Source organism: Meleagris gallopavo, chromosome 17 (assembly GCF_000146605.3).
Source record: "Meleagris gallopavo isolate NT-WF06-2002-E0010 breed Aviagen turkey brand Nicholas breeding stock chromosome 17, Turkey_5.1, whole genome shotgun sequence".
In the NCBI taxonomy this organism is placed as follows: Eukaryota; Metazoa; Chordata; class Aves; order Galliformes; family Phasianidae; genus Meleagris; species Meleagris gallopavo.
This window is the reverse complement of record NC_015027.2, coordinates 161,116-173,867: the sequence shown is the minus strand read 5'-3', so window position 1 is coordinate 173,867 and position 12,752 is coordinate 161,116. Positions and strand designations below refer to the sequence as shown.

Sequence of the window (12,752 nt, the reverse complement as noted above, 5' to 3'; positions counted from 1 at the left end):
CAAGAAAGACAGGGAGCTGTTGGAGAGGGTCCAGAGGAGAGCCACAAAGATGATGAGAGGCTGGAGCACGTCCCCTACAAAGACAGGCTGAGGGAACTGGGTTTGTTCAGCCTGGAGAAGAGCAGGCTGAGGGGTGACCTCATTGCAGCCTTTCAGTACCTAAAGGGAGCCTACGAACAGGAGGGAGAATCAACTCTTTGAAAGGGTAGACAACAGCAGGACAAGGGGAAATGGTTTGAAGTTGAGGGAGGGAAGACTTAGGTTGGATGTCAGGGGGAAGTTCTTTACTGTGAGAGTAGTGAGGTTCTGGAACAGGCTACTCAGAGAAGTTGTTGGTGCCTCGTTCATCCCTGGAGGTGTTCAAGGCCAGACTGGATGGGGCCCTGGGCAGCCTGGTCTAGTATTAAATGTCAAGGTTGGTGGCTCTGCCTATGGCGGGAGGGGGTTGGAGCTTCATGATTCTTAAGGTTCCTTCCAACACGGGCCATTCTGTGATTCTGTGATTAACAGCAAAAGAGCTGCTTAATAACCTAGGAAAATTATACTCTTCTTTCTTGAAGGAATTTAACTTTAGAGTCCATGCTTAAAAGAACATAAAATCACAGAATAATTTAGGACACTGTGACTTCTTGCCTGACACCAGACCTGGTGAACACTCCACACACTGCATAAAAGTGTGTACTTACCTCCCCTGCATAGCGGTTACGCAAATTAAGAGAAGCCATGAAGTTGGAATAGTCCTTCTTCACACAAGTAGGTCTTTCAGTTAGCTGGGTTGCCTATGACCAAATCATATACAGCTATTTATATTGTTCTTATCTAATCACTTATGTTTTTTCCTTTCACACCTTTACCTACGTTTTAAGCTTAGTCTCCTTTGTGCTTATAATCAGAATAGTATCAGGACTATGAGGTACAGAAGTACCAGAACGGATACATGTGAAACAAGCAACATGTGCATTAGTTACACATATACAATTTGAGATTTTTCAAAATTTACACACATGCACTTTTTGAAAGGTAAAAAAGAATGAAAAAGGTAATGAAATTCTATAATCTGACAGTTTTCTGTCACTCGATCCTTCTATTTTTTTCCATACAGTTCTTGACCTGTAGACAAGTCAATCAAAACAAGTAGTGTGAAGAAGCCTTTTCTATTATTTCCTTTGCAGTTTTAAAGTTTTTTCCAGCACACTCTTGATTCTAAGTTTTTTTTAAACTTTCCTTCTTCAGGGAACTACGTCACAGCATTCCTGCATCCTGGGGGAACTGCTTATCCTATCTACATGTAGTGACTAGCATTACCGAGAAGGATGACAGTAAGAGGGAATGCAAAAGAAAATCCTCCTAAAGCTTAGAATAAGGACGGTTTCAAAGCAGCTGCTAGAAAACAGATTTCTTCAGGAATCAAACATGTTTAAGAAAAAGACAAGCTGCATAAAACTGAATGAAATGAAATACACAATATGAAAGCATATTTTGAATGTACCTATAACGAATTAGAGCAAATGAGCATTCTATTCTAAAAAGCATTTCAGCCCTTACACAAAGATTCTACTTTCAAATTAACAAAAACCATCCCTAAATGTTTCTTTAGAGGAAACACATACAGTTTTACTTTCTTGCTTGTTACCAGCTTATTTCTTAGTAACTTACATAACAATAGTGTGACTGGAAGATACTCTGACTTCAGGTGGAAAGAAATGAGACATCTGAGTAATTTTCAAATGTTATGTCAAATACGATTTAGAGGCTCTACATTATCTGGCTAAACTTCATGTTATAAAATTAACATGACAACTACACAAACAAGCAAATACTCACGCCTAAAGTGGTGTTCTGTCTGTTGTAGCCAGCAAAGTGAAGAACACTTTCTGTAGCCATAGCCAGTCCTGTGTGCTGGGACAAACCTGATACCCAGTTCTGATGTTTGTTTAGGTATTCCTGATGCATCAAAAAACATTTGTTAGAAAACTACTGTGCTTTCCAAAACAAGGCAGCTCACAGGCTAACATTGTATGACAGCAGAAAACTTAATTTCAGATGTATGTGAGGACAAGTAGACTGTCTACCTCTTGTAGGTACTGCTCCCCAGCAAAAAAAGCCTCATCCTAAATTTGCAAAGAGAAAGAGTTGTTTCATTCTGTAAAATGATTACGTGGACAAGGTAACACTTCAAATCTGAGATTCTTTTTAAATAGAATCAGTTTTCACAAAAAGCCCTATGAAACAAAGTGCTTTGGATCAGTCTTGAGCCATCCCAGAAATTCTGTTTTCACCTCTGGGTAGTCAGAACATTAGTCTAATCAGGACTGCATGTCTTCTTCTGCTACTTAGCAATGGGTTAACAAAAAGAGAACTCCATTAAACTGTAGTGAGACTTCTTGTTTACATAAAGTGTTTTATTTATTAATACATCATAAAAAGTTTTTGCTAAGTTGATAGTGGGTTTTTTTGTTTGTTTTTACCACTTTCTACTCAACTCTACCATATGCAAGCATCTACTACATCCATGCTTAGTTAACATCTACAGTTTGCCATAGATTCATATGTAATGTTTTTTTCTTTAATTGAAAGATAAACAGCAAGAATGGAAAAAAATATATATATATGCTCCCAAGAAATAAGACTTACAACCTAACTACTCATTTCAGTCCAGCTGGTATTTTAAGCTACCTAATCTTTGGGAGGCAGAGAATTATAACAAGTTTTTATCTCTGAATTAAGTCTGGAATGATCAACTGTTTTCAAACCTGTCATGTTAAAGATACTCAAGTTTATAGATCAAAGCAACAATTCTAGTTGTTCTCTGGCAATAAAATAAGGGAAATTTTAGTGAGACAAAATTTAAAATGAAGTTTGAACAGTCCGAGAAAGTAAAAAAACAACACAACTTAATTCTAATTTTGAAGTTCTACAATGATCAAGATGAGGAACAGGCTCATTACCTGTAGATGAGATTTTGTAACAGAAGGAGCCCACTTCATTGCCTCTTGCAGAATCATCCCACAGCGTGCAGCAAAGTCTTTGACTATACTCTAGAATAATAAAGCAACAACAATGAATTACAGGATACTGAACAAGAAGCACTGGCTTTAATGGTGTAGTAAGTAACATGGGTACTAAGATGTGTCAGATAGTAATAGAGAACTTTACCCACAGAATTACTGTCCTTTTAGAGTAGTTCAGAGTAACTCACATCTGAGACAAAGAAAACCAAGCATTATTTGGTTGTTTGATAAATCAAGTGCCACCTACCTCTCTGGCTTCATGTGTGTCAGGGACAGTTATTCTATACGGAGCATCAGGAATGTCATAGTATGGTTGGTCCTTGTGAATATCCTAATCAAAAACAATAATCAGTTCTCAAAATAAAATACATCATCACTTAACTTGAATATTACAGACATCACTCTTCCTAAATAACTGCTCCCAGAGTAAACCTGAACAGCTCTAAGAGATGGCTTTTATTCCAGTAAGGTTTTCAGTACAGGTAATTCCAGAATTCCAAAAATTTCCTCGAAATTCAGCATGAAAATAAAACTTAATAAAGTATTTCCATCCTTAGAAATACCAGCAGGTAATAATTGAAGTATTACAGATTAGTAATAGGTACTAAATACAAAAGATACACACTGGAAATTGTATATGCTGACAACCTTTATCATTCAAAAAAACAAAACAAGCCATCAACAAATTTTTATGCAAAATGAGATAGTTAAATTACCCAAAATGGTTAATACTGCTTCCTTTACTACTAAATTTGATTTTCTGAGTATCTGACAATTTTCAAGGACAATGAAATGCCACATAACTGCAAAACAAAGCAAAACGTTCAGTTCTATGAAAGTAAAAAAAATAAAAAAAATAAAAGAAAACATGCATCTTGTATTCCTAATAACATCATTACACCATTATAAAAGAAACTTACCGCACTAAGAGACAGTGATAATGTCTGCAGAATGTCAAGCATAGTCTTCAGCACAGTTCCGCTCCACAGCAAGTGGGGAAATCTAGAGCAAGACGGGATTGGAAGAAAATTATTTTATCAAGAAGTGGAGCTCCTCAAAGAGTGCTAGGTAAACTCATACTCTACAGAAATCACAAAGTTTGCCTTGGCTCACAACTAGCTGGCTTAATACATGCTTGAAAGCTCTCTGAAAAGCAAGGTAAGTAAAGCTATTCCATCAAAAAAGATGTTGCAGTTACTTCATGGGCGCTTTGCTCCACCCACAGGAATGCTAAGCAGAGACAGTTTAAGAGACTGGATTAAAAATATTGTCGCCTATTATCTTACAAGGTGATGTTTCAGCAGAATTATCAGCCACCAAATCCGCATTTGTTTTCCTTAATTGTGTGAGTATTCACAAAGCAGTCAATGTGAGAAGAACAGCAGAGTAAAATCTATACTCACTTGTCTACCAGACCAGATAAGTACTTGTCTGCAACTCTCCTGATCCTCTTGTGAATGTGGTTAAAATTCACCAGTAAGAACTGAGCATGTCGCTCCAGCTCTTCTTCATTCTCCTTGGTTTTAGGCTAAAACACATGCCAAAGTAGTATAAAGTCAAGCACATTCTCTTAAAATGAATAAGAACTTCCACACTAATTTTAAAGTTAGAGGCCGTGTTACCTACTTTATCAGCCATCATTGTCAGGAAAGCTTCAAACACCTTATCAGCAACAGCTATCACACACTGCATCATTCCTGAAGAATTGAGAGAAGTTACAAGTTTGATAAGAGCTGAGTTTTCTTTATGCTCAACAGTTAAAAAGCATTCATGTCTATCAAGCCAGCACTGAACCAAGCTGTTTCAAAACTAAGACAGAATATTTGGCCAGGATAAAACAACAAGCAATCTTGTGAATGAGGTTCATTCTTTGTTTTAATTGCTGGATTTGGTTTAATTTTGCATGCCTGTAGATAACTTCCATGCATCTCAACTTAGTAAACTTACCAGATTTGTCTTTTTGAATTGCTTTATCCTCAAAATAGCAAAACATGACTTGGAAGCGATCTTGATCAGTTGAACGCAGTACCCTAGGAGAGGAAGAGTTTTTGTTTAAACATCTTCAACACAAAACTACATACTCTAACAACACGCTACATACCACATAAACATAGTAATGATTCATTCCATAGCAACTTTAAGTTTCTAATAAATGCAATTCTTCCATTTGTTTCTACATTCAACTAAGTGGACCCTAATGTTAGTGGAAAAAAAAAAGTCTGCCACCAAGAGAACAACTTTCACACCTTAGGAATGGGAAACCTGATGATAATGCACTTATAAAAGCATTGCAAACAAACAATTCTAAAAAACATACAATCTTCAATATTTCTATAGGTTTTGTCTGTGTTGAATTTGTACAATGGAACTATCATTTAGCAAAAAAAAAGTTTCTAAAAATACAGCCAATATGTTTTTGATAAAAACTGTATGTATTGTCAGATATTGTCAAAGTAAAAATAGGATGGGGAAGTTTTTACCTACTTTCCTTACTACTAGACTTTCACCTCAGCTTTCAGCTACACAATGTTTGCATAGCAGCAATGAATATATGTCTAAAGAAATAAAATACATAAATTCAGTAAGTCACATTAGTACAAGCTAACACACACTATTGAGGCAAAAAAACACTCACTACAAAAAAACCAACAAAACACATTTTCCACAGCATCTACACTACATTAATCTCTCAGAATAGATTATTTTTCAGATATTTTAATCCTACGATGCAAGGATGGAACTTTAACTCTGTGCAGGAAACACGTTATACTTGTAAGATGCTCCCATGAAGAACCCTTTTGTACATCTTCTGTTAATTCCTATACAGAAGAGCTCTCATTTTTGTGGCTCTGCTATATTATCACATCCTTTTACCTACCATGATTTCTGTACAGATGAATTCTAAGTCTCAGAATCTTCAGTGCAGATATTTTGATTCAAATTACTGATTCTCATTTGCCACAGTGTCTGGCAAATCTGACTCGAACATAAAAAAAATTAAAAAATCATCAGAAGAAAAGTACATATGTATATACCTCATGTACTCCAAACGGTAAACAGAAAGGAGATAAGTAGACATGGCAAAGTCCAACTTATTGATCAATGCTGACACTTCTGGAGGAGGATCCAAGAGATTTATTATGGTACTCCGCAGTTCGTTTAATTCAGCCTAGAGATGAATACATGCAGTTATGTGAAGTGGGAGAACTATATTAGTTTGTGCTCTGAAAATATTCACTTTTTGCTGTTAGTCTTTTTTACTTTTTAATGTTCACAAATAATATGCCAGAATACCTCTGTATGCAGACTAGGACCAACATGCTCTAACACAGCAAGTCAGATTCTTAGTATACAGAATTAAATAGAATGTTGGAGTCAAGATCCTTGCTAAAATAACTACTAGTTCCCATGCAATTAGACCATGAAGAAATACAATTCCTCTAATTAACGTAATGTAATTTTAATCAGTACCAATATTGTTCAGCTTCCGAAACTTCGTGGAACCATTGCTATGATGTCACAGAATAAAGTACGTAGGCACATGCAGACTTCTGTATTGTTTGGGATCCAGAGACATCTTATATGCTGCTGGAAATCAATTCACCATACACTGCTACCATAAATGGCCTTCACGTAAACATCTACCCTGCAAACACTAGAGAGAGTATACTAGTACCGTGCCAGAGAATAAAAGAACGTTCAACTAAAATGCATTTCTTTGAACAAGGAGAAAGAATGAATGCGTTGTTTTCTTCCAAAGCTGTTTCTTTTTTTTTCCTCCCTACAGTTCAAGTTTTGCCTCATTCTGATATAGAATGGATGAAACAAACTATTGAAAGGCTTCCATCTCCACGAAGACTTGATTTCTACAGCTAATCAAAATATTACAGCTGCCAGTCTAAAATACTATATTAACACACAGTAAAACAATCTAAAACATTTCTATATACTGCTGTCAAAAGAGCTGTGTAAAAAAGGTATTTTTGCTAAGAGAAAGCAGGTTAAATGCATACTCTGCCTTTGAAATACATGGTAATTCTTGGTTAATAAATCAGTTAACAGTTGATAGACATTAAGAACTGAGGCAATAGTAGAAACAAATTCTTACAGAAGTCACAGTATCATTCTTCATGGCAGAATTGTACTGAAGAACAGATCTGAGTGGTTCTTTGCTAGGAAATGTGAGTAATGGAGACTTGGTAGCAATTTCACATACACCCTCATACCATTCCTCTGGCCAGAGACCTGAAACACAAAAAATGAAAAGTGGAGCAAGGGAGAAAAAACAGTATTAATACTCCCAAGGTTAATCAGCATTATCAAGCTCTACACTACTTCCTTAAATGAATTTTTTATGCTCTTCAACACAAACACAATGGTTCATGTTCCAAATACAACACACACGTTTAAGTGATTCCAAATGAAACTTCAAAAGACATAAGTTTCTAATTCTTTTCCCTTTGTACCCCATACATTTGATTTTCCACATCAGGAACTTGGCGATCAACGTTACCTAAGCTATAGATAATTGCTCTATTAACTTAAAAAAGTACCTGTCAAGGATAAGTTGTACTGTGCTGAATCTCACAGCAAAATAGAACAGTTTTCATCTGCATATCAGAAGTTTAAATACAAGCAGCAATGTTTTTCTCTTCAAATTTACATTACCTGATCCTTCCACAGCAAATCCCATGAGCACTGAATACAACCAGAAGTCACGGAAGAGCTTTTGCAATCTGGGCTTGGCTTCTTTGATGGGTGGCAAACGTCTAGTGAGCTAACAGAGAAAAAAATAAAATAAGAAAATGGTGGCAATTACCGTAATCTAATTCCATATGAATAAATCAACTTCTGTACTTCCACCTATTATGACTTACAAAGGGAATATCTTTTGTCACCTGAAGAAACTAATATAGCATTACTAATGTTATACTGAAGAAAATTATTTTTTTAGAATAGCACAAATTCAAAACGTTAAAACTAAATTTCTGTGGTTTCACACAGAATACCATCATACTGATACAGTAATCCAAAGAATACCTTATATTAGCATACATCAACTGTAGAGAAGAAGAAACCACATGGTCTTTCAAACTGTGAGCTAAAGACAGCACCTTTAAGCTTTGTTTTAGCACAGAGGAACTCAAAATCAAAACATTAGTCAAACATAATTCTGGTTGCTATTGTTTATTGGATTTGTGGAAATACACTGAGGCTCCAGTTGGGGATCTTTTATTGTTTTCGCCCACACACATAATGACATCAGTCCTGGAGAATTTACTATCTAAACAAGCAAGTAAAGGAACATCATTCTCAGCACATCTATTCAAGCTGTCTGATAGCCTTTTCACAGACAGCTGCTACCACTGGAGCAGTTTATACTCTCAGACAACAAAACGATGTGGAATTCTTACAAATTTACATAGAAACCTAGCAGTCTTTTACCCTAAAATTGTTAGCAGCACAGAAAGCATTAAAAAAAAAAAAATAAAGGAAAGCTTAACTAAACTGTGAACTTGATCTAATATGACCAGATATTATTACTGTAGGCTTCATTTTCAGAAGTGTATCTAATCTATCCTGAAGAGATTTATTCTTAACTGTAAAATAATTCCATTGTGGTATGAAAACACAGGACTTCAGTAAAACCTTACATAAAGCTAATTCGAGTCATATTTATAGATCATAAGGCAGTCTGTCATTAAAACAACTAAAAATTCCTATACTGCAGTAAAATTAACCCGAGCCCTAGCTGGTCAACAGCACTGCTGAGTTGACAGCAAATGTCTGCACCAGAGGCACAGTGACAGAAGTAGCCTCAACCACATTCGAGGTGACATACAAATAATAGCATAACCCCATCTCAGCACAAAACAGCAGTGACGTGGTTTCTACTAGTCTTACTCAGCCAAGTTTACGAGCGTGCTTGACTGTGAAATTTTACATACACACTGATTTTTGCTCAAAGATTTTCCTCAAACATGAGCAAGTACCTGCAAAGCCATAAAAGTAGTTCAACAAACAACAAACAAAGCAATCCAGCAGAGATCACTAGGCAAGGGAGGGATTTTGGCTGACGAAGTAAGTTCAGCAGTGTTTGGTTTAGAAAATGTTTACTTTGGGAGATATACAAAAAACTAGCACCAAAGTTCAGATTTAAAACTTGCCATTCCCCTCACTTGAGCTGTTCAACACATCTTTTCCATACTGTGACTTAAAGGTAAGCCTCATTCACATCCTTTGTTATTTTAGGTAGATCTGAATCAAATGCATGTATATTGCGGAGTAGAGGAATGCTTGTATAGGTGGAGGTGAGCATTGATTAATCTTTAGTGAAGATGAGAATGTTAAGTTGGGAAACATTGACAGCAAATTATTGTATGGCAAAAGCAGAAAATATTTTTCAGTAGTTACTGGACAAAGAGAGTACTTTGGACTCAGCTGAGAGAGAAAAAAAAATCATCTTTTTCTCTTCTGCAGGTGGGGAAAATTAAAAAAGAAAGAAAGAAAGATGAATTTATGAAGAAATGAGTACTCCTGACTCAAGTCCTTTAATCACAATGTAAATCTTCTAGTGATCCTTCATCGTTGTAAAAACAATTCATTTTTTATATGAGATAATCATCCTGTTTTAAGATTTCAAGCTAATTACTTTCAGGGGAGAGTTCAGAAAATTAAGTCTTTGCTTAGTTACTTCAGTCCTGCTACGAGCCTGAAAAGTGCTGCAAATAATGTTTTACAAATTTGTGCATTTATGTATTTTACTTCTACAGCTCCTTGGTCTATTTGCTAATTTGCAAAACATTTTAATCAACCTCTTTGTAAAATTCTACTTTCGTCATATTCAACATTTTTTCCTATATTATAAATCTTTGTGGTTATTTTCCTTTATTCAAAGCAAGTGCTATGAATTGAAGTTGATTATTTATAAAGTCACCAAATAACTTTCTAAAGAATAATTGTCAAAAAAAAAAAAATCAAGACCCTGGCATTCAGACACCCATTTTACAGTGTCACCTGACAGAGTTATCGAATGCTCATGCATTGGTCTTTGACTACGGCAGGAAGAAATTAAACTTTTTCATACCTTTTTTTAAGATCACTGTAATTACTGCAAGTCAGAATTATGGTGAAAAGTCTCTCAGACCTACTTCTTGTCAGATGAGTGAGGCTGATGGATTAACTTCAAATTACGTACCTAGAATTAGTTCTTGATTTTGACATCATGACCCCCCTCCCTCCAAAAAAAAACAAACAAAAACGCAGCAGCGCACTGCTCAAGAGACAAACAAGAGACCAAACTCTTTTTTGGGGAGAAAAAAAAAAATAAAAATCAGGTTCTGCTTAAATATATTCACAGATACAGTAAGTGAACTTAGGAATCTATCATCAGGATAATACTAAGACTGGAAGAACAGTTGCAAGCAGGAACTTATAGGACTTCACATCATGAAGAAAATAGACAACACTACATACTGTGCAGCGCTGCATAAAAGTAAACTGAAACTAAATACAACTAAATAAGAAACAGAACCAAGAATCCAAACAGAAGAGGCAGATAGTTGTACCACAGTTGTAAAACGTGAGCACACTCATGGAGTAACACACAAGACAACAAACAGGCCAGCATGAACATTTAAGCACTTTACACACTGCAGTCCCACTAATGGCATGCAGTGCAGATAAATGTCTTCTGGTGAGCTCCTTCAGTGGATCCCCAGTCCCTCCTCCTACCCAGCTCAGATCTTTCAACTTCTCTTTAACTTGTATTTTTAGTAACGCAGTTAGTCAACTTTTTAAGCAACTGTATTTTACACATAAAGAGATCAGTATATTTCAGGCAATGAATTTGTTATCACTGAGATATATCAATAACTATTACTTAAGCAGGAGAAGTTCAACCAATTATCCAGCAGGATAGAGACATTATGTAAGCAAAAATGGTTATACGAGTAAAACAGATTTATCTATCTACTTAAGATAGATAAATACTGTTGAATAAAGTAACTACAGACTTCATGGTCTACAGAATCCACTGAAGACCTAAAATTCTGGAACACACAATTAAAATTCAATTACCCTCTTTCTTTCAACTTTGTTGTCTTCCAGATTTTCAGAATGAAGTTCCTATTTCGTTTGCTTGCCTTGGTTGTCATCATAACCTCCACATTTTGTGGAATCAAGGACTTCAGTGACCATTTTGAAAGCCTCAAGGATGCACATACACATGAAAATGGAACCTATGATATGCCAGACCTACCACTGGAGTTCCACAGAGAAAATACTATCACCAATGACTTGATTCCTGAAGAGGAGGAGGAAGAGGATTATCTAGATCTTGACAAGATATTGGGTGAAGACGACTACAGTGACGTTATTGACGCAGCTCCACACATAGTTTCTGAAATTCAGCAAGGAAATATTCTGGAACTTTTCCAAGGCAAAACCAGAATTCAGCGTCTTAATATCCTCAATGCAAACTTTGGCTTCAACCTTTATCGGAGTGTAGCAGACAAAGCCAACTCCTCCGACAATATTCTCATGGCTCCTGTTGGTATTTCCACTGCAATGGCTATGATTTCCCTGGGTCTGAAGGGTCAAACTCAGCAGGAAGTATTATCTGTTCTCGGCTTTGAAGACTTCATTAATGCCAGCACCAAATATGAGCTCATGACTGTCCACAACCTTTTTCGGAAACTCACTCATCGGCTTTTCAGGCGCAATTTTGGTTATACTCTGAGGTCTGTCAACGATCTTTATATTCGTAAGGACTTTTCTATTTTGAATGATTTCAGAAACAACATGAAAACATACTACTTCGCTGATGCCCAACCAGCTGATTTTTCAGATCCTAACTTCATAACCAAAACCAACGAACGCATCCTGAAGTTGACCAAAGGATTAATAAAGGAAGCTCTTGTGAATGTAAACCCTACAACTCTTATGATGATTCTTAACTGTCTTTACTTCAAAGGTAAGTCATCCCAGACTAAACTTAAATAGATTCTATAGCTCAAAATAGACAACTGATTCTCTCAACAAGAACACTCAGTCTCTATTATTAACCCCTTAGTTTGCATGTCTTTGTAGCACATCGATATTCTACTTATGCCCTGAAATTAGTGCATACTGTAGTAGAACAGTAAGAACTTGTTATAGACAAATGCTTATAGTCTAAAAGTGAGACTAAAAAAAAAATCAACACATGAATGCAGAGTAGCCTCAGAAAGCACGGGCTCTGTATGAAAAGCATGAGTCTTGGGTGGTCAGGAAGTACTTTACATGCAAGTACTAGTCAGATTCAGTCCTACTTCAGGTTATCGACTTCACTGAAATTGCAGAGCTTGATTTTAGTTAAAACGTTTAACATTTCTGAAGTACGATGGATTCAAAGAATGATTATAAAGACCTTCTAAAAGTACATTTTTAAGTGATCAGAGTGTGATTTTTGTCAATGAGTCTATCCAGAGAGCTATAGACAAAAATCAAAACATTCTTCTAAAATTAAAATAAGAAGACATTCACTATTTGGAGTGTTTCAGAAATTCAGCATGGCCTGTCTGCTGCTATGAGCTCCTATATGCTTCACTATAGGCTGAACAATTAGAAATAAATATATATATACACACACAATATTCTCTTAATATTAATTCTTATTTTCAATTTCTTTACACTTCAGTTGTGAGTCCCTGGTAAGATTTTCAACTCTGGCTATTTGCCTACAGTTGAAAGTTCACTATT

The 12,752-nt window shown here is 35.9% G+C and overlaps 2 protein-coding genes across 4 annotated transcripts in view; one reads left to right on the top strand and one right to left on the bottom strand.

Annotated features, from left to right (window-relative positions):
* PI4KA (phosphatidylinositol 4-kinase alpha) overlaps positions 1-12,752 on the bottom strand; it is a 56,835-nt gene that overhangs the window by 17,913 nt on the left and 26,170 nt on the right. Inside the window, exons 20-30 of the mRNA XM_010719953.3 lie at positions 7,680-7,788; positions 7,120-7,256; positions 6,047-6,180; positions 4,959-5,041; positions 4,638-4,708; positions 4,415-4,539; positions 3,932-4,013; positions 3,259-3,342; positions 2,949-3,038; positions 1,825-1,944; positions 687-779 (exon numbers count right to left, since the gene is read on the bottom strand). Of these exons, the coding sequence (XP_010718255.1) occupies positions 687-779; positions 1,825-1,944; positions 2,949-3,038; positions 3,259-3,342; positions 3,932-4,013; positions 4,415-4,539; positions 4,638-4,708; positions 4,959-5,041; positions 6,047-6,180; positions 7,120-7,256; positions 7,680-7,788 (1,128 nt within the window). The remainder of the gene's footprint in view (positions 1-686; positions 780-1,824; positions 1,945-2,948; positions 3,039-3,258; positions 3,343-3,931; positions 4,014-4,414; positions 4,540-4,637; positions 4,709-4,958; positions 5,042-6,046; positions 6,181-7,119; positions 7,257-7,679; positions 7,789-12,752) is intronic.
* The window catches only part of SERPIND1 (serpin family D member 1), an 8,471-nt gene continuing 4,842 nt past the window's right edge, over positions 9,124-12,752 (top strand). For 2 of the 3 annotated variants that reach the window (XM_003210846.2, XM_010719952.3), the window contains exons 1-2: positions 9,124-9,231; positions 11,121-11,985. In XM_003210846.2, coding sequence (XP_003210894.1) covers positions 11,130-11,985 — 856 coding nt within the window. In that variant the 5' untranslated portion in view covers positions 9,124-9,231; positions 11,121-11,129. Of the gene's footprint in view, positions 9,232-9,551; positions 9,574-11,120; positions 11,986-12,752 lie in introns of those variants that run through there. The other variant, XM_010719951.3, reaches the window with a different exon arrangement.